General features: G+C 42.0%; 1 protein-coding gene, 1 long non-coding RNA gene and 1 other non-coding gene across 3 annotated transcripts; 2 read left to right on the plus strand and 1 right to left on the minus strand.

The window, feature by feature from the left end:
• Positions 1-23,198, plus strand: C5H2orf80 (chromosome 5 C2orf80 homolog). The gene is made up of 10 exons (XM_066280511.1): positions 1-118; positions 299-449; positions 4,810-4,939; positions 7,158-7,257; positions 9,194-9,276; positions 10,896-10,983; positions 11,383-11,454; positions 19,039-19,126; positions 19,807-19,928; positions 22,820-23,198. The coding sequence occupies exons 1-10, from the start codon at positions 98-100 to the stop codon at positions 22,826-22,828; spliced, it is 864 nt and encodes a 287-aa protein (XP_066136608.1). The 5' UTR covers positions 1-97; the 3' UTR covers positions 22,829-23,198.
• On the minus strand, positions 8,189-16,936 carry LOC136338288 (uncharacterized). Its single transcript, XR_010731942.1, has 5 exons — positions 16,804-16,936; positions 16,505-16,666; positions 15,943-16,150; positions 14,333-14,416; positions 8,189-8,374 (listed from the first exon to the last, which is right to left on the minus strand). It is a non-coding gene; the product is annotated as an uncharacterized lncRNA (long non-coding RNA).
• On the plus strand, positions 9,618-9,749 carry LOC136307292 (small nucleolar RNA SNORA76). Its single transcript, XR_010725947.1, has one exon. It is a non-coding gene; the product is annotated as a small nucleolar RNA SNORA76 (small nucleolar RNA).
• Positions 23,199-23,993: the final 795 nt, after the last annotated feature.

The raw sequence follows: 23,993 nt of genomic DNA on the forward strand, positions 1-23,993 counted from the left end.
GCCGAAGGGAGTGTGCAGGTGTTCTTCAGGGCAGTGGTCGGCAAACAGCTGCTCCAGAGCCACACGCGGCTCTTGGGCCCCTTGAGTGTGGGGATTCATGCACAAATTGAGTGAGCACGTAGGTCCCCTCTCCCCCTCCCCTTTCTCTTCCTCTCTTCCTGTCTCCCCTTCCCCTTCCCCTTCTCCTTACCCCCTTCCCTCCTCCCCCCTCCCCCTTCCCCCTCCTCTTTCCCTTACCCCCTCCCCTCCCCTTTCCAAGGTAATCACGGCCTCAGCTTTCACATTTTTCATTTTTCAGGTGGGGAAAACAAGGCCCAGAGAGGTTGGGAACTGGCCAGTCTCAAGTCTAGTGGGAACCACAAAATACCTTCTGCTTCTTTCCCTGGGCAGTGGTCGGCAAACCGGGGCGTCGGAGGCTCTATCACAAAATACCACGTGCAGGCGCGCAGGTAGGCGCGGGGTGTCGGTAGGTCAGGCTACCGGAGACCTGCGGCATGATAGGTAGACGCGCAGGAGATTCATGCAGTAGTTGAGTGAGCACGTGGATCACTAGCTGCGGTTTGCCCACCACTGCTTCAGGGCATGATATTCCTACAGAATATGGGGGTTGTGCTTTCTGGGGGGTTGGTTTTAATACAATAGCTGATGCCTGAGACCCCCAGAAAGCTTTCTAGTAGCTCTTTTGTGTGTATTTCCAGCCAGAGTATTGTTTTTGTTAAAACTCTATAGACAGAGAAAAAGGGTGAATTCAAATCTAAACTGAATAGAATCTCTACAAATGGCCCCTTTTCAGCCAGGCGTAGCTACTCAATACAACCAGCATCTGAACTCTACAGCTGGAAAGATCCTTTCCAACCATTCAATGCTCTTTCACAGAGGAGGAAATACAAAAACAGAGAGGAGAGTTCCCTTATTCAAGGCAGCACAGCTAGTTAGTAGCCCCTCTGGGCCTCCAGATCTCCAGCCTAATGATCATATCCTAAAGCTTTAAACCACATTCAATGATAGGGAGAGGGAAGGTAGGGTCTAAGTGGAGCCTGTCATAGCAACCAAGAGATGCAAATCTGATCATGTGTAAATCTGAAATTCAAAGGCCTGGCTCAGAATGACAAAACAAAATTGCTTAAAACAAACAAACATTAACTCTTTTGCTCTTTAAAGAGGCATAGAGGCTAATTGAGCCCCCTCCTCCTCTCGCACACACATACTCCACCACCAGCAGTCAAGGTATTGAGGAAGGACAAATGTTCCACCAACAGATGTTTTTTCAACTTATTGAATTAGAAGAGCAATAATACAGGTAACTTCTGTGCACTTGTACAATGTTAGGGCAAAACGTGCTCTTGATGATGTTAACCAGGCTCATCGTTTTTGTAGACAACACCTGAGACTGGGGTGAATGAAAAGCCATGGCCAAACCAGTCAGGGGTGCAGTAGACCCTACATCCCAGCATCTGGCCATCCCAGGCCATGTGGTCACCTCCCCCTGGCTTGCATTATCTTCTCCGGATTTCCTCCCCTGCAGAGAGCATATTCATTGCCAATGGAATGCTCCTCCTTTCTTCCTCCCTTTCACCTTTTCTGCAGCCCATCCATGGCAAATGTAGCAGCAACAAGAATGGTTCAAAATCATGAAATTGGTCCGGTGAAGAATTCATTTAAATCAGTGGCATCTTGTTTCCTTTCTGCTTATTGCCTGAGAGCTGAATCAAATGGAGTTTAATGTCTGTATGTTAGCAGCCGAATGGCCTCACAATGTTACCAGCTACTGGATCTTGGTTTAGCAACCTCAGTACTTCAATTCTGGCTAAGAAAGAATTCAAAGTCAAGACTCAAATGATAAGAGAAAGTCTTTTTAGAAAGCCACAGAGGTAAAATAAGTGAACTGTAGAAGAAATGGGCTCAAGGAATCAGTTACAAAGGGAAAAGAAAGGTCCTTGGAGCTTAAGAGAGAGACACTGGAAACATGCCTGGCAGAGCGGGTAGGGAAAGGCGAGGATGTGCCCCATGGAGAGAGCCGCACTGGGTCCTCCTCCTGAGTGTGTTCATCTGCAGGTCCCAGGTGAGAATCTCAATAGAATTAGCTTTCCAGGAGTGTCTTTTCAGGGTCATGGTCCCTACTGAGAGGTCAGCACCAGGACAGGGGGTCGTTAGTCAATGCAAATGGTTCTGATGTCAGTCATGGAGCCCCTTGTCTGGTTTGCTGCTTTTCTGGGCCTGGAGTTGAAACACAACTGAGGCCTGGATGTATTTGATGTGAGTCAGAACCTTATTGTCTTGAGGGCTTAATGCTTACGGGCTAGTCTCTTTTCCCCTTGTATGTTCCCCCTTTAAGGGGTTCTAGTCTGCATGACTAACAACATGCCAGAGGAGGAGAGGTAAGAGGAGGAGCTGAACCGCATGACCGATTATATGAAAGAGCAGGGGTCTAAACTGCATGACCAGCAACACGCTAGGAGAGGAAAGGCCACCCTGGGGAGGAGGTCCTCGCTTTCCCAGTTTTGCCCATTGCTAAGCACCCAGGGCTTTTTGCCTTGGTGACCCTCTGTACCTGCCCCATCACCCTTGCTCTGCTCATGTCTGTCTAACTGCCTACCACCTTTATATGTTACATTTAAAAAAAAAGAAAAAAGTTTTTAGTTTTTTTCCAACCATTTTTAGAGTAGTGATTTAAAAACATACATATAATTTCAGAAATATGGAATGTAATATATGTTTACCAGTGGTGGCGCAGTGGATAGAGCATTGACCCAGGATACTGAGGACCCAGGTTGGAAACCCCAAAGTCACTGGCTTTAGTGTGGGTTCACCAGTTTGAGAGCAGGGTCACCAGCATGAGCTTGGGATCATCAACATGATCCAATGGTCGCTGGCTTGGGTCCAAATGTCACTGGCTTGAAGCCCAAGGTCACTGGCTTGAGTCCAAGGTCTCTGGGTTGAGCAAGGGGTCACTGGCTTGGCTGGAGCCCTCAGGCCAAACAACATATGGGAAAGCAATCAATGAATAAACTAAGGTGCCGCAATTACGAGTTGATGCTTCTCATCTCTCTCCCTTCCTGTTTGTTGGCCTTTCTCTCTAAAAAACAGTTATCACTATCAAAGGAAGTGTACAGAGAGGAGTATAAATGATATATCAACTGTATCTGTAATGTTTTATTTCTTTAAAAAGATTTAACACAAATTGTGTTCAGTTAATATGTCCACCTGAGTGGCCATTGTGCTCAGGTATTTAGTCAAACATTATTCTGGGTGTGTGTATGAAGGTGTTTTATGGATATTAATATTTAAATCAGTGGGCGTGAGTAAACATTCATAAACCTATAATCCCAGACTTAAGAGATAGTATCATTTTTCTTGTATTTTTGTACTAGTCAGGGTTCTCCAGAGATACAGATCCAACAGTACTTGTGTGTATATATAGATAAATAAACAAAAGATTTAGTTTAAGGAATTGGCTTACATGAGTGTGGCCGGCTGGCAAGCCCAAAATCTGATGGGATAAACTGGCAGGCTGGAGGTTTAGGGAAGAGCTGCTATTCAAGTCCAAAGGCAGTCTGCTAGCAGATTTCTTTCTTGCTTGGGAGAGGTCAGCCTTTGTATTTTTAAGGCCTTCAACGGACAGAATGAGGCCCATCCACATAATAAAGAATAATATGCTTTACTCAAGCCCACTGATTTAAATATTAATATCCATAAAACACCTTCATACACACGCTCAGAATAATGTTTGACTAAATACCTGAGCACAATGGCCACTCAAGTGGACATATTAACTTAACACAATTTGTGTTAAATCTTTTTAAAGAAATAAAACATTACAGATACAGTTGATATATCATTTATACTACTCTCTGTACACTTCCTTTGATAGTGATAACTGTTTTTTTAGAGAGAAAGGCCAACAAACAGGAAGGGAGAGAGATGAGAAGCATCAACTCGTAATTGCGGCACCTTAGTTTATTCATTGATTGCTTTCCCATATGTTGTTTGACCTGAGGGCTCCAGCCAAGCCAGTGACCCCTTGCTCAACCCAGAGACCTTGGACTCAAGCCAGTGACCTAGGGCTCCAGCCAAGCCAGTGACCTCTTGCTCAATCCAGAGACCTTGGACTCAAACCAGTGACCTTGGGCTTCAAGCCAGCGACCACTGGATCATGTGGATGATCCCAAGCTCAAGCTGGTGACCCTGCGCTCAACCTGGTGAACCCACACTAAAGCCAGTGACTTTGGGGTTTCCAACCTGGGTCCTCAGTATCCTGGGTCAACGCTCTATCCACTGCGCCACCACTGGTCAGGCAGATAGTGATAATTTTTCTTTTGTAATTTTTTTTTTTTTTTTACTTCAGAACACTTTTGACTCCATCACCTGAACTCCCAATTTCTGGTTCAATGTTGGGGTAGAAACTGAAAACATAGACTCATATTTGCCATAACCACGTGTCCTTTTAAAGAGCTCCTGGGCATAGGAGTTGTACATAGGTTAGAGTTCAAACATATTCAGATCACAGACCATTCCTATTTAGATGATTCTCCCCAGATAGTCTCATCCACTATTATACAAGCCATGTGTGTTTTACCTTCTAGTTTATTGCAAGGATAAGTAAATGAATGCTGAAAAAAGTTGGAAGAAATAAGTGTCAGAGAAACTTAAGGTACAGTATGCTGGCCACCAGCTTTCTGACCTGGAACCTGCTGGGGCAAAGCCCAAGTTCTGCATATTCCCGGCTCCCTTCCAGAGCCCAGGACTCCATGACTGGTATTTGGAATGATAGCATCCCTAACTCAGATTCCCTCTGATTTGCTGCTGTAGCTTGTAGGCTCAGAGAGGCTGCGTCTTCCCAATGCTGTCAGGTGCAGTGCAAGCTGCAGATACCTGCTCAGCTGGATAAGCCTTCAGTCATGGAAAGAAGGCTCCTAAAGAAGGAAATGAAAAAGCTCCTGTAAGTATGTTTGAGAACAACTTTCATTTATTATACTCAGCATTTGCTGGGTGTTTCATGTCGTAGATGGTCTGATACTGGCAGGAGGGGAAAAATCTAAGGAAGATTTTATTCTTGCACTATTGCAGAAAAAAAAAAAAAAAAAAGCCAGATGATCTGGCCTCTGCCTCTGGCCCGAAGGCCTCACTTGTGGTGCAGAGCCCATGCCAACTCTGGGGAGCAGCGTTCTCCAGCAGCAGGCTCACCGAAGCATCCCTGTCCAGAGCCTAAGATCCGGGACAGCCCAGTCCGTGGGGCAGGGCGTGCCTTTGCAAGGGCTCTGCTGCAAAGAGCCAGACGGGATATTTCTGAAAAAATGTACCCGAGGGCTCATCATTTAAATAGCAGCCTCTGCCTCTTTTATTATTATTCTGATCAATTTAGTAAATCATCTCCTTTTTCTTGCCATCTGAACTTGTATTTTTAAACAAAGAAAGTATTAAGTTTTCCCATGGAAAAAATATTTTTCTCCTGTGTTAGCATTTTTTTTTACTTGGTACTTAGTTAAGACGTTGGTGAAAATAAAAGACCATCTAAAAAGGAGGAAAAAAAATGGCTATGTCTTATTTCATGTGTATTATAAGCACAACAATAATATCCTTTTCATCAAAGACCTTATCACAGTCCCTATCAGATGTCCTCTCTCAGCCTACTCAGATTATTATCTTTTCACAAGTCCTTAAGAAATGCTGGAATAAACTACATATGAGTTCACCCATGCTTACATGTCCGTGTTTGGAAGCCACATAATAAAGAACAACCCATAATTAGAAATACCAACTTCTCCACATAGAACTGGAATTTCAAAAGTGATATGAATATAACTTATAGCTAAAGAATACACTTAAGGTACTTTAAATAAAGTACATTGGAATTACAAAGACAGAAATTTGAGCATTTTTGTCAATCTAAGCTTAATGAATCAGAAGAGTTTTAGGAGGCAGGAACAAACATCCCTCACAAGGTAACCTGCCCAAAGCGTGTGGTAAAGCCCTTGACAGCCGGAAGTGTGGCCTCATAATAAAGGGAGAGATTGGAGCTGGATCTCAGAGACCCCAGGTCCTACATCCTGCATCCAGGTCCTCTTCCTGACTTTCCCAGAATGGCGCCCCCTTGTGTTCTCTTTCCAGGATTCTCATTCTATCCTCCCCTTATTAAAAATCACTGTTTTGGAAGGATCTGATAAGGATACACTAAACTGGAATCACTAATATGTATTTTTTTTTTTTTTTGTATTTTTCTGAAGCTGGAAACAGGGAGAGACAGTCAGACAGACTCCCGCATGCGCCCGACCGGGATCCACCCGGCATGCCCACCAGGGGCGACGCTCTGCCCACCAGGGGGCGATGCTCTGCCCCTCCGGGGCGTCGCTCTGCAGAGACCAGAGCCACTCTAGCGCCTGGGGCAGAGGCCAAGGAGCCATCCCCAGCGCCCGGGCCATCTTTGCTCCAATGGAGCCTTGGCTGCGGGAGGGGAAGAGAGAGACAGAGAGGAAGGGGGGGGTGGGTGGAGAAGCAAATGGGCGCTTCTCCTATGTGCCCTGACCGGGAATCGAACCCGGGTCCCCCGCACGCCAGGCCGACGCTCTACCGCTGAGCCAACCGGCCAGGGCTTAATATGTATATTTTCATGCATAACTCCCCCAATAGTATTTGCATTCTAACAGGAAAAACTCTTTGGGCAAAAGAATACACCTGTACAGAGTATCACAGAGCTAGAATTTATCAACCCAGGACATTCTGCCCGAGTTTAACATATATATTATGGGCAGCAAAGGAATTCTAATTTTAAACAGTGGGTCTCAATCCTTCCACTTTTGTAAAACCATTTCTGCATGTGGGGAGTTATCATGCTGCCTGCTTTCCTATAAATTCTGTGCCTACTCTGTGAGTTTAATGTTTAGATCAATGCGGTTCAAGTTAATTATGGTTAGACATTTTAAGCCTGCAGCATTGCAGAATCTTCTTTTTAAAAAAAAAAAAAAAAAGTGTTATTTTGGTAATAAAGTAGCCAAATGATCCTCTCTATTTAAAAAAAATGAAATAGGAACTCAGGTCCCCAAGCTGTCTGTGACTGCTCTTGTGTTTGGTAGAGGAGGCGGGATGGGCAGGGACCCTCTTCGGCAGCCTGAACTCCATTGTCGTACCCAATGGTTCAATCCTGCTCTCTTGCTTTTAAGGGGAGATTATATTGGCATCAGACTTCGGGAAAATGAATTCGACCCAAAAGGAAGAAGGCAACTCACCTTTCTAGATGAGATGGTAAAGCAAGGCATGCGGGTGCGAGTCACATTTGTGTTGTATGTGTGTGAAGGGGACATACAAGGGTCTAATGTATGTAATAAACACGGCTATCCCTGAGCCTCGAGAATGTCCTGGTTCTCATCTTCTCATCCTAGCATTCTCCATCCAGTCTTTTCAACTCATTAAACTGAAAGCAAAATGAGTGAGAAAATAAAAGTCATGGGACTTTTTGCCATTTGCTATTAGAAAAGATTAAAAAGCAAAATGGAAGCAAAGGAGCTTATTACATGTGATGTTAAATTCTTTTGGACAAAATTAGCTCTCATGGAGTTCTCAAATATAAGGCTGGTTTTGTTTGGTTTGTTTTGTTTTCTACCATGTGCTTTATTGGAGAAGAGTCAAAGAATTGAGTAATCCAAAAATTCTTTCTGTTATTATTCGTGTTGAAACTCAGGTTCATGTTATGTAATGGAAGTTCACTTTGCGTAAATTAAAAAAGAAACCGTGTAAAGATCTAATTCAAAAGAAATTAGTAAACCCACAGCTTTTTTATTCTGCCTATTTTTTTTTAATTTATTTATTTATTTATTCATTTTCTTTTAGAGAGGAGAGGGAGAGAGAGAGAAGGGGGAAAGAGAGAGAAAGAGGAGAGACAGAGAGAGAGAAGGTAGGGAGGAGCTGGAAGCATCAACTCCCATATGTGCCTTGACCAGGCAAGCCCAGGGTTTCGAACCGGCGACCTCAGCATTTCCAGGTCAACGCTTTATCCACTGCACCACCACAGGTCAGGCTATTCTGCCTATTTATTATTCTTGCGCGAGTAAAGAAGAAAGGATCTCTCTCTCCTTCTCCCTTCTCCCTGTCTGACTTCCCTGGAGCTGAAGGCGCAGTTTAGCCTGAGTGTTCTGATGTGCTTCTCCGTGCACGGATTAGATGGAGATATCAAGTCAATTAGATAATTGCTTCTTAAACTTTAATGGGGTCAAATTACAATAGCGTTGTGATTCAGAAGGTCTGGGGTAGGGCTGTGAATTTGCATTTGTCATGAATGATGCCAACGCTACCAGTCCATGCATCAGTCTTGGATTCAGTTTCAACAACTGATCATGGTCCTTTTTTTTTTTTAAATTCACTTTCCAGTTTGGTTCAGTCCCTGGAAGAAATAGAAGTAATTACATTGTTCAGATAACATTTTAGTGAGATAGACTTTTAAAACCCAACTAAAAATGCAAAAGCCAAACTGACTTCCCTTTTCTGGGGATGAGAATAGCAAAGCACATTGGAATTGGTCTTCAGCTTTCTATATGAGACTCTTAGCAGGTCACTTAATCAGGTCTACTTCAGTCCTTTGCTAATGCTGGCCTGCCATCTGGGAGGTCCTTCTCCACCTCCAGGAATTCTTCTCATCCTTCAAGCCCCAGTTCCTCCAAAGCCTCCTCTCTGAAGCCTCCCAGGATGCACCGGCTGGACACACCACTTCCCCGGTGCCCCTGGGAGCACCTTTCTGTCATTCTACTCACAGAATTAGAAATTGTTCTCTGAGTCCCTCTTCCTCTACCTTTACCTCTTTCTATTTAAAAATTTTAAAAAACTGAGGCCCAGAAAATATCAATTGCTCACCTAAGGATATACTATGAGTTGTTGGCCAGACCTAGATGTGAGCCCAGATTCCCTGATTCCCATTTTAGTATTCTTTCCAAGAATCTGTCTTTTCTTTTTTGGTCCACACAAACCAAATACATACATACATACATACATACACACATACATTCATACATAACCCTGCTCCAGTGGGAGGTAAATGTACTGCCTGAAGACCTCTAATGAGTTCTGTCTGAGCATCAGGTTACGGGGCAGAGCTGCTGATCCTCACCCTTGGGGACAGAACAGTAGAGCAGGCTTAGCATTGCCATTGCCATTTTGTCCAGGGAGTGGAACCAGCAAGCTGGTTCTCTGTGTTTCCTGCCTCCAGGCACACTATGACTTGGCCATCAATGTCGCTCTGCAATGGCTGGATCACTCAGAAGACTTAACTTGGCTGGAGTGGGAGAACGTGTAAGTTGAAATAGTTCTTTTTTTATATATAACTTTATTGATTTTTAAAGAGAGAGGAGGGAGAGGGATCTGTTTCTGTATGTTCCCTGACCAGGGACCAAACCGGCAACCTTTGCGTATCTGGACGATGCTCTACCTGGCCAGGGCATTTTGTTTTTTTAATGTGTGACTATGAGAAACCAAAGAGGAAGTTCCATCTGGTGTCTTCCACCTTGAGCACTCTGATTTGAAAACACCGAGGGGGAGTAACCCTCTCCAACTAGAAACCTGAAGAAATGCCACAGTTGTTAAGCTGGTGGAGTCACATAATGTTTATATTTGTTAAATCTCTGCTAATGAACGCGCTGCCTTTGAGCCCCCGTTGCGCCTGCGTGTGGCGCCGGGGGTCAGGCTGCGGCGCAAGAGCATGTACTCGCGCATAACTGGGGCCGACTGCCCTCTGCCTGCGGCCCTTTTACCAGCGAGCGACACTGCGGGGGGGGGGGGGGGGAGGGGGGGACGACGACGACAAATCTCTGCTAATTAGTTTCTATCAGATAAAAATTTTCTTACATAGAATGTTGTCCCTTAGAAATATGACTGTGCTTTGTCGTGTACGTGCCATGATTTTTAAGATGGTCAATTCTGTGGGTAAAAAGCTGCTGCAATCTTTTTCTAAGGATGATCAAACACCACTTCCTAAGCATTTAACCAGATATGTACCTGAGTTGAGCTCTTTGAATCATAATTTCCTGTCCAGGATTATTGGTATTTTCGCCCTATTGGCCAGCAGACACACTCAGTTGGTAAGAACATGAAATTAATGAGACCAAAACTGAATAGCCAAAGGCCAGTTATTATTTTCTGTTCCACGGCCTTAGAACACACACCTGATCCGGGATGGCTGTATCAGGGTGGGTGTGGTTATAACAAGCAGAAAATCCAGTTTGAACAGACTTAAGAAAACAAAAAATAAATAAGGAAGGGGAGATTTATTTTCTTTGTGTTTGAAAATCTGTGGGTAGGTCTTTCCAAAACAGGGCTTAATTTAAAATTCAAACCACATCATCAAGACCTGCCTCTTGACTCTTTTCTCTGAGTAGGCAGAGGAAAGAGTTTCAGCCTACTTTCCTGCAAAATTCAGTCCAGAGGTGAACGAGTCCCAACAGCTCTGTTACCCTGCGTTTTCTGGGGGTGGAGTGGGGGATGGAATACCCTGACTAGTGTAGTCCACAGTGTGTTTCCCCATCTTTGGAATCCTGGGGTATCGTCAGCTTCCCTTGAAGCACACAGGCGTACAGTAGAGAGGCGCAGCTCCCCCCACCCCCACCCCGAGCAAATTGCCACAGAAGGGAAAGGATCTCAGTTGGCATATTTATGATTGTCCACCATAGTGACCAGTCTGCCAATGTTTGATAGCTGTGTGGACATGGATAGAGGAGGGCATGTTCATCACCACTGTTGGAAGATTCAAATTTCAATGTGTGTACCTTAGTAATAGTGGATTGATCATATCACTTTTGTAAACAAGTACGTAGCACGTGCATTGGAGATTACTCATGGATTATTATCCCAACCATAACAGGTGTCAGAAACAGTAGGAAGAAACTCTTCATTCTTACTTACTAATGTTCCCTTAGGAAAAAGCCGTTTCATGACAGACCCATATATCCAAACCATAGAGAAAGAGAAGCAATGATTTTATCATCTTATGCTGGAATCTTAATGGTAAGTAAAAAACACTTTGCATATATGAAGATGTTATATTTTCTATGCACATTTTGATGTTAATGTATATTTATTTTCTTTTTCAACCAATGCTTGTAAATGTTTAAGATTTACTAATATTAAGTGTTTCATTATTTAAAACATAAAGAAGGACTTTGATTCTTATATTATATTGTGAAAACATTTAGTTAAGGGACAAAACCTCTCCCCGGAATACAATGCATAAACAATTGGATTCTGGATACTCTGATTTATCAATTTATTCAGAAGTTACTTATTTAGTGCCCATGCCACGCAGGCACAGTACTACACATATTGGAGCTACAACAACTTTGTTTTGTAGTAAAAGAAAAGCCATGACATGATAATACATTTTTTGTTGTTGTTACTGTTTAACAGAACAGCCTTCCAATTGAGGAAGTCTTTAAAATTTATGGGGTGGATTCTTCTGCCAGTTCCAGTGCTATTAAGGTAGGGGTGACCTGAGACTATCATCATAAGAGATTTTTAGAGAGAATTTATTTATTTATTACATTTGTAATTTTGTATTTTTAAAGCATGAAATAAGTTTTATATCAAAATGTACTAAACCATATCTTCCTTGGGTAATAAATGATTGTAAGATGCTTTTCTTACCTGAAGAACTGTATTTGTAATAACAAATGTATTTGGTGTAAGGCTAAGTAGAGCAGATCATAGAACACCAGGCTTAGAGTCTAGGTTCTGCCTAAGTTTTTGATGAGTAGAATATCTTACACTTTTTGTAATGTAGAGCTGGTAAGTTCAAGTGCTCTTCTTGGATAATAACATCTAGAACTAGGACAAGATCTATAAGATTTGTTCTTATGATAAGTGAGTTTATTGCTGCCACATTTCTTCTTCCCATCAGACTTCTTTGAAATCACTGCAGAACAAGGAGCAATAATCTGACAGTTCAGACACCTGGGTCTGAGTTCTGACTCTGCTACTATCGAGCCCTGGGTCTTTTTCCCTCTTTGGGCTTCCATACTTATCTTTAAAACATGGAGTACTCTGAGTGATCTGTACGGCCAATGCAGTTTTTGCTATTTATGAATGTATAAACATTTAGTAAACATTTAAATATAGGGTGCTATTTAGAGGTGAACTACTCATCCCTTTACCTTTAAATACCTCTAGAAGAGGGAAGAGGAAAGGGAAAATTGGGTGGGTGGGAGGAAGTTAGAAGACAGCAGGAAGAACCCACCGTTCACACCCAGGCCTTCTGGTGCTTTTGAAACCTCCACTGGGTTAAGAAGGGAGGCCAGGGCAGGGGCAAGGCTATGGTCACAAGAACACCTCCACTGTTCTTTTACCTGAAGACCATACTGCAAATAGGGAGTTTGTATAAACTCAAGAGCCCACCAGGTCCAGCTTAAGAGTCAAATATTTACAAAGTGTTGTAACTTTGAAACTGTCCTATCATCTGAATCCATATGTAATTTGGCCATAATCCCAAGACTCCAGTTCCCTTGATCACTCTAGTTTCAACTCCATTCATTCATTCATTCATTCATTCATTCATTCAATGTAGTTATAGGTGCAAGGAATTTAATGTGGTGCAAGTCAGATGTGGGGGCTAAAGATATATTAGTACTTTTCTTTCCACCTTCTAAATTCTCCTGGCTGGATTAATAACCAAATTAACAGAGACATATTAACAGGAGAAATTTTTTTTTTTTTCTGAAGCTGGAAACGGGGAGAGACAGTCAGACAGACTCCCGCATGCACCCAACCGGGATCCACCTGGCACGCCCACCAGGGGCGAGGCTCTGCCCACCAGGAGGCGATGCTCTGCCCCTCCGGGGCGTCGCTCTACCTCAACCAGAGCCACTCTAGCGCCTGGGGCAGAGGCCAAGGAGCCATCCTCAGCGCCCGGGCCATCTTTGCTCCAATGGAGCCTTGGCTGCGGGAGGGGAAGAGAGAGACAGAGAGGAAGGGGGGGGTGGAGAAGCAAATGGGCGCTTCTCCTATGTGCCCTGGCCGGGAATCGAACCCAGGTTCCCCGCACGCCAGGCCGACGCTCTGCCGCTGAGCCAACCGACCAGGGCCTTAACAGGAGAAAATTAAAGTTTAAAACATGTGCACGGGGAATTCACATAGGCATGATCATGCCATGAAAATTCCAAAGACAACGAGGCAGCATTGGATATATAAGACATTTTTGGACAAAGGAGAAAGGGGTGGGTGGGGAGAACCAAAACAATGGGACGCAGAGGGTATCCAGTCAACAGGCATCTCTGGAAGCCTTCTTGGTGGCCATACTTAATTCAGATTAGGCTAAGGTTGCACCCTAAGTTCTTTTTTCCTGTAACAGGATCCCCTGTCTGAATCTCTTGGGCAAGAAAATGAGGGAGAACCAAAGTATTTTTTCTTAGTCTTTTGTTTCTTAATAAACCATCAGTATCCATGGGGAAGCTATGATGCTTAACGATGGGCCAGCCAATCTCTACCTAACCATCCAGTCATTAGCTTATTCATCAAAGGGTCTTTATTCAACACCTTCTCTATAGTGATACAGTCTCTGTCCTCACAATCATTGACTAACAATAAAAAGCCCAGACACGCACATGGACTACACAATGACCAGCTCTGAAAGGAAACAGATAATCTTCTCCTAGAGCGAACTTTCCTTCAAAGGCCTGCGTTTGTTCATTGACACAAGAGATGAGTGTTGGCTCATTTATTGATATGTGGGTGAAAGACAGTTTGTATAATGGCTAAGCACAGGGATTCTAAAGCCGAACTGCCAAGTTTAAGCTGGACTGCCCGTTCTAGCAGCTTCAAGGAGAAAAGTCCTGGGCAAGTCTTAACTCTGTTAGTCTGGATTTTATTTTTAAAAAGAACGACAAGAAGATGGGTTTGTAGTGGGACATGAGTGAATATGTACGTGTAAAGTCCTTAGTGCTTGGCACCTGGAAACCTCAAAATAGTAGCTAAAGTTAAGGTTCTAGTATTTCAGGGTTGGGTGTTTGATTCCTCTGTGTTCCACTAAATCAAGGTTTGCCAACATTTTAAACCAGATAATTCTGTTGTGTGTGTAGGTGGAGGCAGGGCTGGCCTTCTAGGATGTTTAGCAGCACCTCTGGGTAATCCTCTACCCATTAGATACTAGCAGCTTCCCCTCCAGTTGTGACAGCTAAAAATATCTTCTGACTTTGCTAAACGTCCCCTAAGAGGCAACATCACAGCTGGTTGAGAACCACTGTCCTAAAAATTCAAAAATTAAATAGCTCATCAAGCATCCATATGTATTATTTTAAACAATGAAATATCACAAAAGGTTTTATGTGATGTTAGCTACAAATATAAGATTCTGAGGTTCACCTACCCACTGTGGGCCTCCTAACTTCCTCCCTTCTCAGGACTTTCTCCTGTGGGCACGTTGGCTCCAATGAGGAACGTCTTCTGCAGCCTAAATAAGGAATAAGGAATGACCAGGACTTCTCAATGGAAACACAGCACTTCAAATACTGTAAACTGTAGGAGCAATTTCAAAACAGTCCTTGGAGTCTAACAATTTCAAAAAATTTAACTAAGAGATGGCTTGATAGTGTATGTGTGTGGGTGTGTGTGTGTACTGCTCACAAAAATTAGGGGGGATTTCAAAATGAATATGAAGCAATAGAATATCCCTTAATTTTTGTGAGCAGAATTAGGGGATAGTTCAAAGTGAATATGAAGCAATAAAAATTCCCCTAATTTCTGTGAGCACTGTGTGTGTGTGTGTGTGTGTATGTATCAGCCAAAAGTACTTCTCTAATTGTTGTATACATCCGAATGACCTTTGATCCCTTCAGATAAAATGTCTTCTGTGCATCAGCTAAAATTCTTCCCAATCAAGAGCTTAAAGCCCTGGTGAATACTGATCAGATTATGTAGAATTTCCAGCCACTAGGATGGCCCACATGACACAGTATGGGTACTGTGCAGGGGCCTGATGGCTTTCTTCGGGACTATTTGCTGCCACCTGGTGACAGGAAGGTATTATGGGCCCAGTATTGCTCACCAATGTTATTAGCTTCAGTTTTTACTTCTGATAGGGAGCTGTTTTTGCTGACAAGGAGCCATTTTTCTGCTGAGTACCTTTGACCCACAGAAGTCGATAAAGGGCCTCACAAACGTGAGGGTTAAACAACTAGCTAAAATATAAACTTTCCTACTTAATTTTAAACTGAGGAAAAAGAGCATAGATCTCCTTTTAACAAATAAAGCAAGAAGTAAAAATATTCTTCAGCTCCATTTGATGGAGAAACAGAAAAAAAGGAAAGGAAAGCCTTTGTGCACCCCTTCTTCTTTCCCTCCTGTCCCCTTCCCCCTCCAGTTGAAAATAATTCTTTTTTTTTTTTTTTTTTTTGTATTCTTCTGAAGTGAGAAGCAGGGAGGCAGTCAGACAGACTCCCGCATTCACCAGATGGGGATCCACCCAACTTGCCCACCAGGGGGCGATGCTCGGCCCATCTATGGCGTTGTTCCATTGCAACCGGAGCCATTCTAGCATCTGAGGCGGAGGCCATGGAGCTGTCCTCAACACTCTGGCCAACTTTGCTCCAGTGGACCCTTGGCTGCAGGAGGGGAATACAGACATAGAGACAAAGGAGAGGGGGGAAGGTGGAGAAGCAGATGGGTGCTTCTCCTGTGTACCCTGGCTGGGAATCAAACCTAGGACATCCACACACCTGGCCGACTCTCTACCACTGAGCCAACTGGCCAGGGCCTAGAAAGAAATTCTTGTCGAATGTGCTTTGGACATAATTGGGCGCTCAGTCAGTACTTGACTTGAGAAATAACAAGCATAATTACACTTTTACATCGACACAATGAAGATATAAATAAGCAGCATTAAAGGAGAAAATAGAATATGGTTAACTCTAGGTTTAGGATTTTAATTTCATTCTACTTTTAAATAATTTTTCATATAAACCATACAGTTGACATTACCTGCTTGCACGAGTCATCAGATGATCAGAATTCACAGAATATTTGAGCTGGAAGTGACCTTTCAAATCACTAGGTTCTATCTTCTCCAGTAAATAAGGCAACTTGAGTGTGGAAAGCTTCAGTCTTGTATCTTCTAAGTGCGTCAGGGACAATGGGTGGCTGGACTTATCAAGGGGATCACTTTGTAAGTTATACAAATGCCTAACCCCTAAAAAAAAAAAAAAGCATAAGAGTCAATTCTTTTTTTTTTAATTTGTACCTGAGGGGCTATTATTATGTTATTAGAACCACAATTGCCCCACACTTATATAAAACCCCCTTTCATTACTTTTTGTGTTTTAGGGTCATCTTTTTGAATAGATTGTGTGCTTCCTAAGGTTAGATGTCACCGTTTATTTTTACATTAAATTCCTTACAATGCTGAATAGGAAGTGAACTCCCAATAAGTATTTTTGCCATTTGAATAAAAGACTGAGGTAAAAAATAGAAGTGTTCCTGCTGAGGTGGCCCTAAACTACCCTGTCAATAGAGAGAGAACACACCCTCATTTATTGTCTAATACCTGTTTTCTGTCTGATACAGCCAATGCCCATGTCAGTAGTGAAAAACAGAAGTTTGCTCCTCAGATCAAAGGAGTCTGGCGGTGGGCAGGCCAGGGCTGGTACTGCAGTTCTGCAAAGTTGTCAGGAAGGCAGGCTTCTTCCAGGGCTCTGCTCAGTCCTTCCTGTTGGAAATGACAAAATAATATATAAATGTATTCTCTTTGAAAAAAAAAAGACACCCCCCCACAGTAATACCCCATCTACATATGAACCACACAATTATATATGAGCTCAAATGACTGTGGAAATACCAGCCTACTTTGAAGGGATACCAATTATGTAGGAAGTTGATCATTAGAAGTGTGATCATTAAGAGTTTTGGATGATAAAGACAGAGCAGAAAGTTTCCTACTGATCTGGAAATCTAAAAGTAAGCATTTGTTTTGTCGTCCTTGTCTTTCGGTGTTGACCGCAGTTATACATCACGTAAGGGTGTCCCTATTGATGAAATGGCATATTTGTGGAAACGCCTACATAAAAAGGACCGTGTAATCAACTTTTACTCTTCAGAAAGAAGAGTTCTGTAAATGTAAAACCTGAATCTCTATCAAGTGAGAAAGCAGGTCATTGTTGATCTTGCAGTGGGATGTTAATTATTTCAGGCTTACTGGCTCTGATTAGTTATTTGTCAGCAATTACTCAGCCTTTTTCTGGTAGACGAAGCAGGGTTCCCTAAAGGAATTAGTGGCCACGTTGTTGCCATGAGTAATTCCATACAAGAGAGAAAACTGAGTTAGGAAGAGAAATGATGATGATGATATAAAAATAATTATTATTGCCCGGCTTGTGGTGCAGTGGATAAAGCGTCTACCTGGAATGCTGAAGTCGCTGGTTCAAAACCCTAGGCTTGTCCAGTCGAGGCACATAAGATAAGCGACCAATGAACAATTAAAATGAAACAACTATGAATTGATACCTCTTATTCCCTTCCCTCTCTGTAAAATCAATAAATAAAATCTTTAAAAACATATTATTTTTAATTTTAAAGCTTCTGTATTGTATTATGTGCCAAATACTATTTTAAATACTTTTGCTATGTTAACTCTTTAATCCTCACCACAATTCTATAAGGTAGACACTAATATTACTATTCTCACGTGAAGAAACAGGCACAGAAAAGTTAAGTGACACACTCAAGATCACATGTCTTGTAGATGATGCAGCCTTCATTCCGAATCAGCCAGTTTGATATCAAAGTCCATGCTTTTCACTACTGTGGCTTTGACTAGAATCAATAACACGTGATGCTTACTATGTGCTAGGCGCTCTGTAAGGCAGTAGAAGTAAATGATTAGATTAGTTAACCAGCCTCTCTCTTTCCACATTCCACCTCATTCTCATTCTCCACTTAGCAGACAGAGCAATCTTTTTTTTTTTTTTTTTTAGAGCGATCTTTTTAAAATCCTGAATCAGACCTTATAGCACTACATCTTAAAGATATTTTAATAGCTTCTACTGCACCCTGGAATCAATTTCAGAGAATAATTCCGTACCATGACCAATAAGGACCTACATGATCTGGGTCCTGCCTCCCTCTTCAGCCTCATCTACGAGTCTCCCCATTCTCACTCTGCTCTAGCCACACACTGGCTTCCTTTGCATGTGGAAAGCACAAGCTTATTCCAAGAAGACCTCGTTCCTTTTGCCTGGAACACTACCCTCCAGCCCTTTCCTTGGCTGACTGTTACTCATCCTGTGAGTCTCAGCTGACACACTGCTTCTTTCCAGAGACTTTCTCTGTCCAGTCTCTTTGAAGTGGTTCTAGTCACTCCCTAGGACGTTATCTTGACTAGTTTATTAAACTTGTCATGATGTATAATCATCCCTGGTTGTCTAATTATCATTTGTCTCTCATCCCTCAGCCCTAGAAAGGCAGGAACCATGTCTGTCTTACTAACCACAGCTCCTAAAACAGAGCCTAGCCCATAGTAGGTGCTCACTGAAAATCTGTGGAATAAATGAATGCATGGACAGTTCTAGCCTTGAAAAAGTTTGCGGTGTAGTGCAGCAGTCAGCGGATTATAACTATAACATACTGAGTTTGCTCTGCGACAACATGCTTTGAGTTCCCAGATGAAAGTCAATAATTCTGCCTTGAGGTGGAGTGGGGGCAGGAGGCCAGTACGGGAGCATGAAGATGTGGGGATATTGGGCAAGTTTCTCAGAAAAGGGGATATTTGAGCTACCTCCCAAAGGAAAAGTGGGAGCCTTTAGGAAAAGAAGGAAAAAGTTCTAGGCAGAAGAGAAGAAGCTAGCTGTTCTAGGTAAAGGGAACTATTTGAAGAGCATCAAGTGTGTGAAAAGACATTCTAGGAGAAAGGAAGCAAGCATAGGCATGGGAGACAGTGTGTGGACATGAGTGACCGTGAAACATGACCTCATCGGTGGGCTGTTAGTAAGGTCTAAGGACTATGCAAACAGGCTGGGCTGTAAAGAGCAGGTGTTCACAGCACGAAGCGGGTGCAGCTTTCCAAATTAGCTGTTTTCCTTTCAGGTTCCCCGAGCTCCACCTTTCCGCCGCTCCTTGCACCCTTTTGCCATGTTGACAGCACCCAAAGCAGCAGAATATGCCTGCAAACAGAGTAAGTCATTTACGTCCATCTGCTTAGAGGACTCACAAAGTAAGGTTAAAGTTGTTATGGTAATAACATCTCTCTGGTTGAATTAAAAAGAACCAGGAGTGGCCCTGGCCGGTTGGCTCAGCAGTAGAGCGTCGGCCTGGCGTGCAGGGGACCCGGGTTCGACTCCTGGCCAGGGCACATAGGAGAAGCGCCCATTTGCTTCTTCACCCCCCACCCCCTCCTTCCTCTCTGTCTCTCTCTTCCCCTCCAGCAGCCGAGGCTCCATTGGAGCAAAGATGGCCCCGGGCGCTGGGGATGGCTCCTTGGCCTCTGCGCCAGGCGCTAGAGTGGCTCTGGTCGCGGCAGAGCGACGCCCCGGAGGGGCAGAGCATCGCCCCCTGGTGGGCAGAGCGCCCGCCCCTGGTGGGCGTGCTGGGTGGATCCCTGTCAGGCGCATGCAGGAGTCTGTCTGACTGTCTCTCCCATTTCCAGCTTCAGAAAAATACAAAAAAAAAAAAAAAGAACCAGGAGCATGTATGGCTTGATTTTTATCTATTATCGTAATCAGGGAAGTCTTATTTCTTACACCCTTTGGTAATGGGAGCAAAGCACTCATGAAGGGAAAGATCTGAAACTGTGGGTGGACTCATATTTTAATAGCTTTTTTTTTGTACAGATATGGTTCTTACCTGTGTCTCTAGGTGTCAAGTTAAGAAAGGGCACGACGAATAAAAATGCCACCAGCAGCTCTACAAAGGAAACAAATGCCACGGGACTGAAGTCATCAAAAAATTTATCTTTGGACACACGGCCAAAGAACAAAGTAGGTCTATAAAACACAAATTGGACCAAAATGATACCAGATGTTTGGGGAGTACTTATATTGTAGTTTATAGTCTAGCCTTTAGAATTAATGCTCTGGGTTTGAATCTAAAGCCAATTGACATCTGTGTGACTTCAGGCAAGCGACTTAACCTCTTTGTTCCTTAGTCTTCTCTTCTGCAAAATGAGAAGAATAATGAAACATCTCTCTTAAGGTTGTTGGGATGATTACCTGACACTATGAATGTTAAGAGGTTAGAGCAGTGCTTGCTCAGAGTAAACCCTAAATAAACATTAACCATTATTATCTTTTAGCTTTGGAGCAGTGTTACTCACAAGTTAATCAGCTGTTACTCTGTGAGTTCAAATAAGAGTTTACATGCTCATAGTAAAAATTTCAAATAATACAAAAATCATAAGTAAAAGTAAAAGAACCCCTCTTCCTGCCTCTTAGAAATAACCACTGTTCATATTTTTGGATATTTGAATATTGCTACTGATTTGTTATAAATAACCAAGAAATAAATTAAGAGACAAATATTTTATTAAGGAAATAATTAGTTTATAGATGTATAAAAATATGCTTTTACAGTTTGAAGAAGTTTTTCATTTTATATATTTGAGCTTCTTAGTCTTTTCCTTTATAGCTTATGGATATTATATCATTTTTTTAAGCCGATAAACAACTTTTTAGCCTCATGATGAAACAATGCCTTATTCAAACTTTTCTATGTATTTCCAGCCACTGAATTTTTTCATATAGGAAAGTAGGTATTCTAGCAAACAGTTTTAAATATTTTTATACTGTATTGGTATTAGTAGCTCATTTATTAATCAAAATGAGTGTAACACTATATCGTAAGAAAGTGTCAATATTGGGCAGAGTACTAGGAAATGAAGTTGGAATGGACAGGATCATACCAAAGGGCCAGAAAAATGTCAAGCTAGAATGATTAAGCTGTGGACTCTGGAGATTTAAAAACTGGTTTCTCCATTTAATAACTTGAGTGAATTATTAAGTGAAATCTCGCTGTGTTTCATCTATAAAAAGAGCATGATAAAACCTACCTCATAAAGCTGTTACAAGGACTCTGTGTGTTAATATATGTGGAGGGGCTTAGAAAAGTGCCCAGACTACCTACTGCTCCTGAGAAAGTGACAATATCACGGAAGGAGGAAGACGTGGTGAGAGGGCCGTTTGAGGATCTGTTTGAACATTTCCACACAGGAGGAGAGTGGGTATCAATACCCCACCTTAACAAGTAAGAGGCTGAACAGACTGAAAAATACACAACTCTTCTTGAAATGTAAGAAAGGCAAGGACACCTGGTAAACTGCTACCCCCAAGAACAAGATAGACTGAAGGATGGGTGGAAGGCTACAGAGACGCACTGATGTATGTTAAAGCAAACACAGCAAACTGTGAGCTACAGAACTGGCAGGTGATAGCCCTGTGTATCTCATTGCAGAACTTTTTCAACTTTTGGTATGAAAAATTTCATACTGAAATTATGAATAGGAACAAAAAAGACAGATGGTCAGAGTGAATCAAAAGACAAGACACCCACTTGAAATATAAAGACACCCATAGTTGAAAAGTATGTATATGCCATGCTAACACTAATCAAAAGAAAGCAAAAGTAGCTATATTAATTTCAGCCAAAGCTGACTTCAAAACAAGTAAAGTTATCAAGGATAAAAAAAAGAAGCCTGACCTATGGTGGCGCAGTGGATAAAGCGTCGACCTGGAAATGCTGAGGTCGTCGGTTCAAAACCCTGGGCTTGCCTGGTCAAGGCACATATGGGAGTGGATGCTTCCAGCTCCTCCCCCCTCTCTCTCTCTCTCTCTCTCTCTCTGTCTCTCTCTCTCTCTGTCTCTCCCTCTCCTCTCTAAATAAATAAATAAATAAAATTAATAAATTTAAAAATTAAATAAATAAATAAAGAGAATTGCATGATGATTAAGGTTTATACTCTAAGGAGACATAACATCACTTAGCATGTATGCACTGAACACGAGCATCAAACTACATGTTGTAAGAACTCAGACCCATGAGGAGAAACAAATGACTTCACTATTCTAGTTGGAGACTTCAGCACCCCTCTACAGAAATGGTGAGAGCTCAGCCTAAGTTTAAATTCGAAGCAATATACAAGAAGTTCAAAATAATATGTTGCAAGAATAATACATAACCACTAAAGGGCAAAGATTTACTTTGGGTATGGATAGGCAAATAAAGTATTACTTTTATTATTTTCTTTTCTTTGGAAATAATTTTGAGTTTAGAGAAAAGTTGCAGGACTACTACAAAGAACCTTCATATACATTTTACTCAGATTCACCAATTGTTAATGTTTTGCTCCATTAGCCATATCACCTTTTCTCTCTGCTTCTCTCTCTTCTTCTGTTCCTGTCTTTTTCTCTCTGTACATATAGACATATAATTTTTCTGATCCATTTAAAGTTATATTATCATATTATTCTACCCCCATATTCTTCAGTGTGTACTTCCAAAGAACAAAATCATTTTATTCTCTTAAATAACCAGAGTACTGTATAGTTATCAACTTCAGAAAATCCAAAATCAATACTTTGATCCAATCTACTGTCTTTATACAAATTTTGTCAATTGACCCAATAATGTTTTTTAAATATTTTTTTGCTTCTGCTCAGGATCGTCTGTGGAAACATATCTTGTATTTAGTTGAAAAATATAACTCAATTTCCAAATGCCATGGAAATTCTTTTGTGCCTAAACTCATTTTAACCCATTTTGTGTCAAAAATTTAGTATCTCATATTTGACCTTAACTCCCTGTAGATTGAAACCTAATGTCTGTGTCCACATTGAATTGATATGCTTAATACAGAAATCATCTTTTTATTCTGCAGGTCACTTAGAAACTTTGAATTGCATCATGGGACTTCATGATGAAGTCTCTGGGAGAGGAAAAGAAATATCAACTTACAACTACACTCTTGCCAGTTAGCACTGATGCAAACGACACTGAAGTTTGGATGTTGAGCTTTCTTCTCTTAAAATCTTATTGTATGACTACATTTGGATTTAAAAAATGTTTCTCTCTTATGCTACTTCATTGTGAGTGGAAGACTGTTGGCTGGAGAATTCTAAGAACATATAGAATTTCTAGGTCAGAGCATGCTGGCTTTGGAGCACATTTTACAAGTGTGTAGCACTGAATATTGCAGAGTGGTGAAGTAGGAGACGGTTTTCCAAAGTTTCAATCCAAACTAAATTAATCTGTCATTGATTGCCTTTATTATGTTGTCATATGGAAACATTTAAAATCATTTCAATAAAGCATTATAAGAAAAATGGGTGTAGGCTTTCATTTACTAGATCATGTCTAAGAGGAAAAGAAAATATTCTGCTCTTTCAGTGCATTTTCAAAATGCTGATTAGGCATATGGCTTAGTTTGTAAATATCTGTAGTAACAATTTGACCAAATAAATGTGAGTACAGATTATACTTTTCTTAAGGTTTATGCACTTGCAGAAAAAAAGTTTTTTAACGTGTGCAAAAACAGGTATGGTTTGTTGACTTCTGATGAACATAGTGATGTACTCTGATGTGCGTTTGTGTTTGGGAAGACCAGTGCAGCCTGGTTTTGCTATCTGTAGCTGAGGTTACAGCTATTGAAACTGTACCTAAGGTTTGCCAGTAGACCTGCAGCATTAGGTGGGAGACAGAGAAGTATATCAGTTACCTATGGTCTCTGGGTTCGCTGCTAGGAGTCTTCATAGGACTTTGTCGATTTTAATTTTTTTTTTTTTTTTTGGCTAGTTCTGGTAGTTGTGAGGGTACATTGTAATTCTGTGGCTATCGCCGTCTCTCCCTTTAACATCAGCACGTTTGCTTTCCATGCTACTGGAAGACTTCCGCAAATGGCAATGCGGACATCGCTAGCTGTGTTTGGCTTTCCTTTTAGAGCTCCTTCGCTGGTCGTGAAGCACAGTGGTGTTTCATATCCGCTTTCTACATACACATGAGCTGAGGGTTAGAGGCACCCTCTTCCCCTGCATAGCTGAGGGTGCTTCGAAATC

Source organism: Saccopteryx bilineata, chromosome 5 (genome assembly GCF_036850765.1).
Source record: "Saccopteryx bilineata isolate mSacBil1 chromosome 5, mSacBil1_pri_phased_curated, whole genome shotgun sequence".
NCBI classification, from domain to species: domain Eukaryota; kingdom Metazoa; phylum Chordata; class Mammalia; order Chiroptera; family Emballonuridae; genus Saccopteryx; species Saccopteryx bilineata.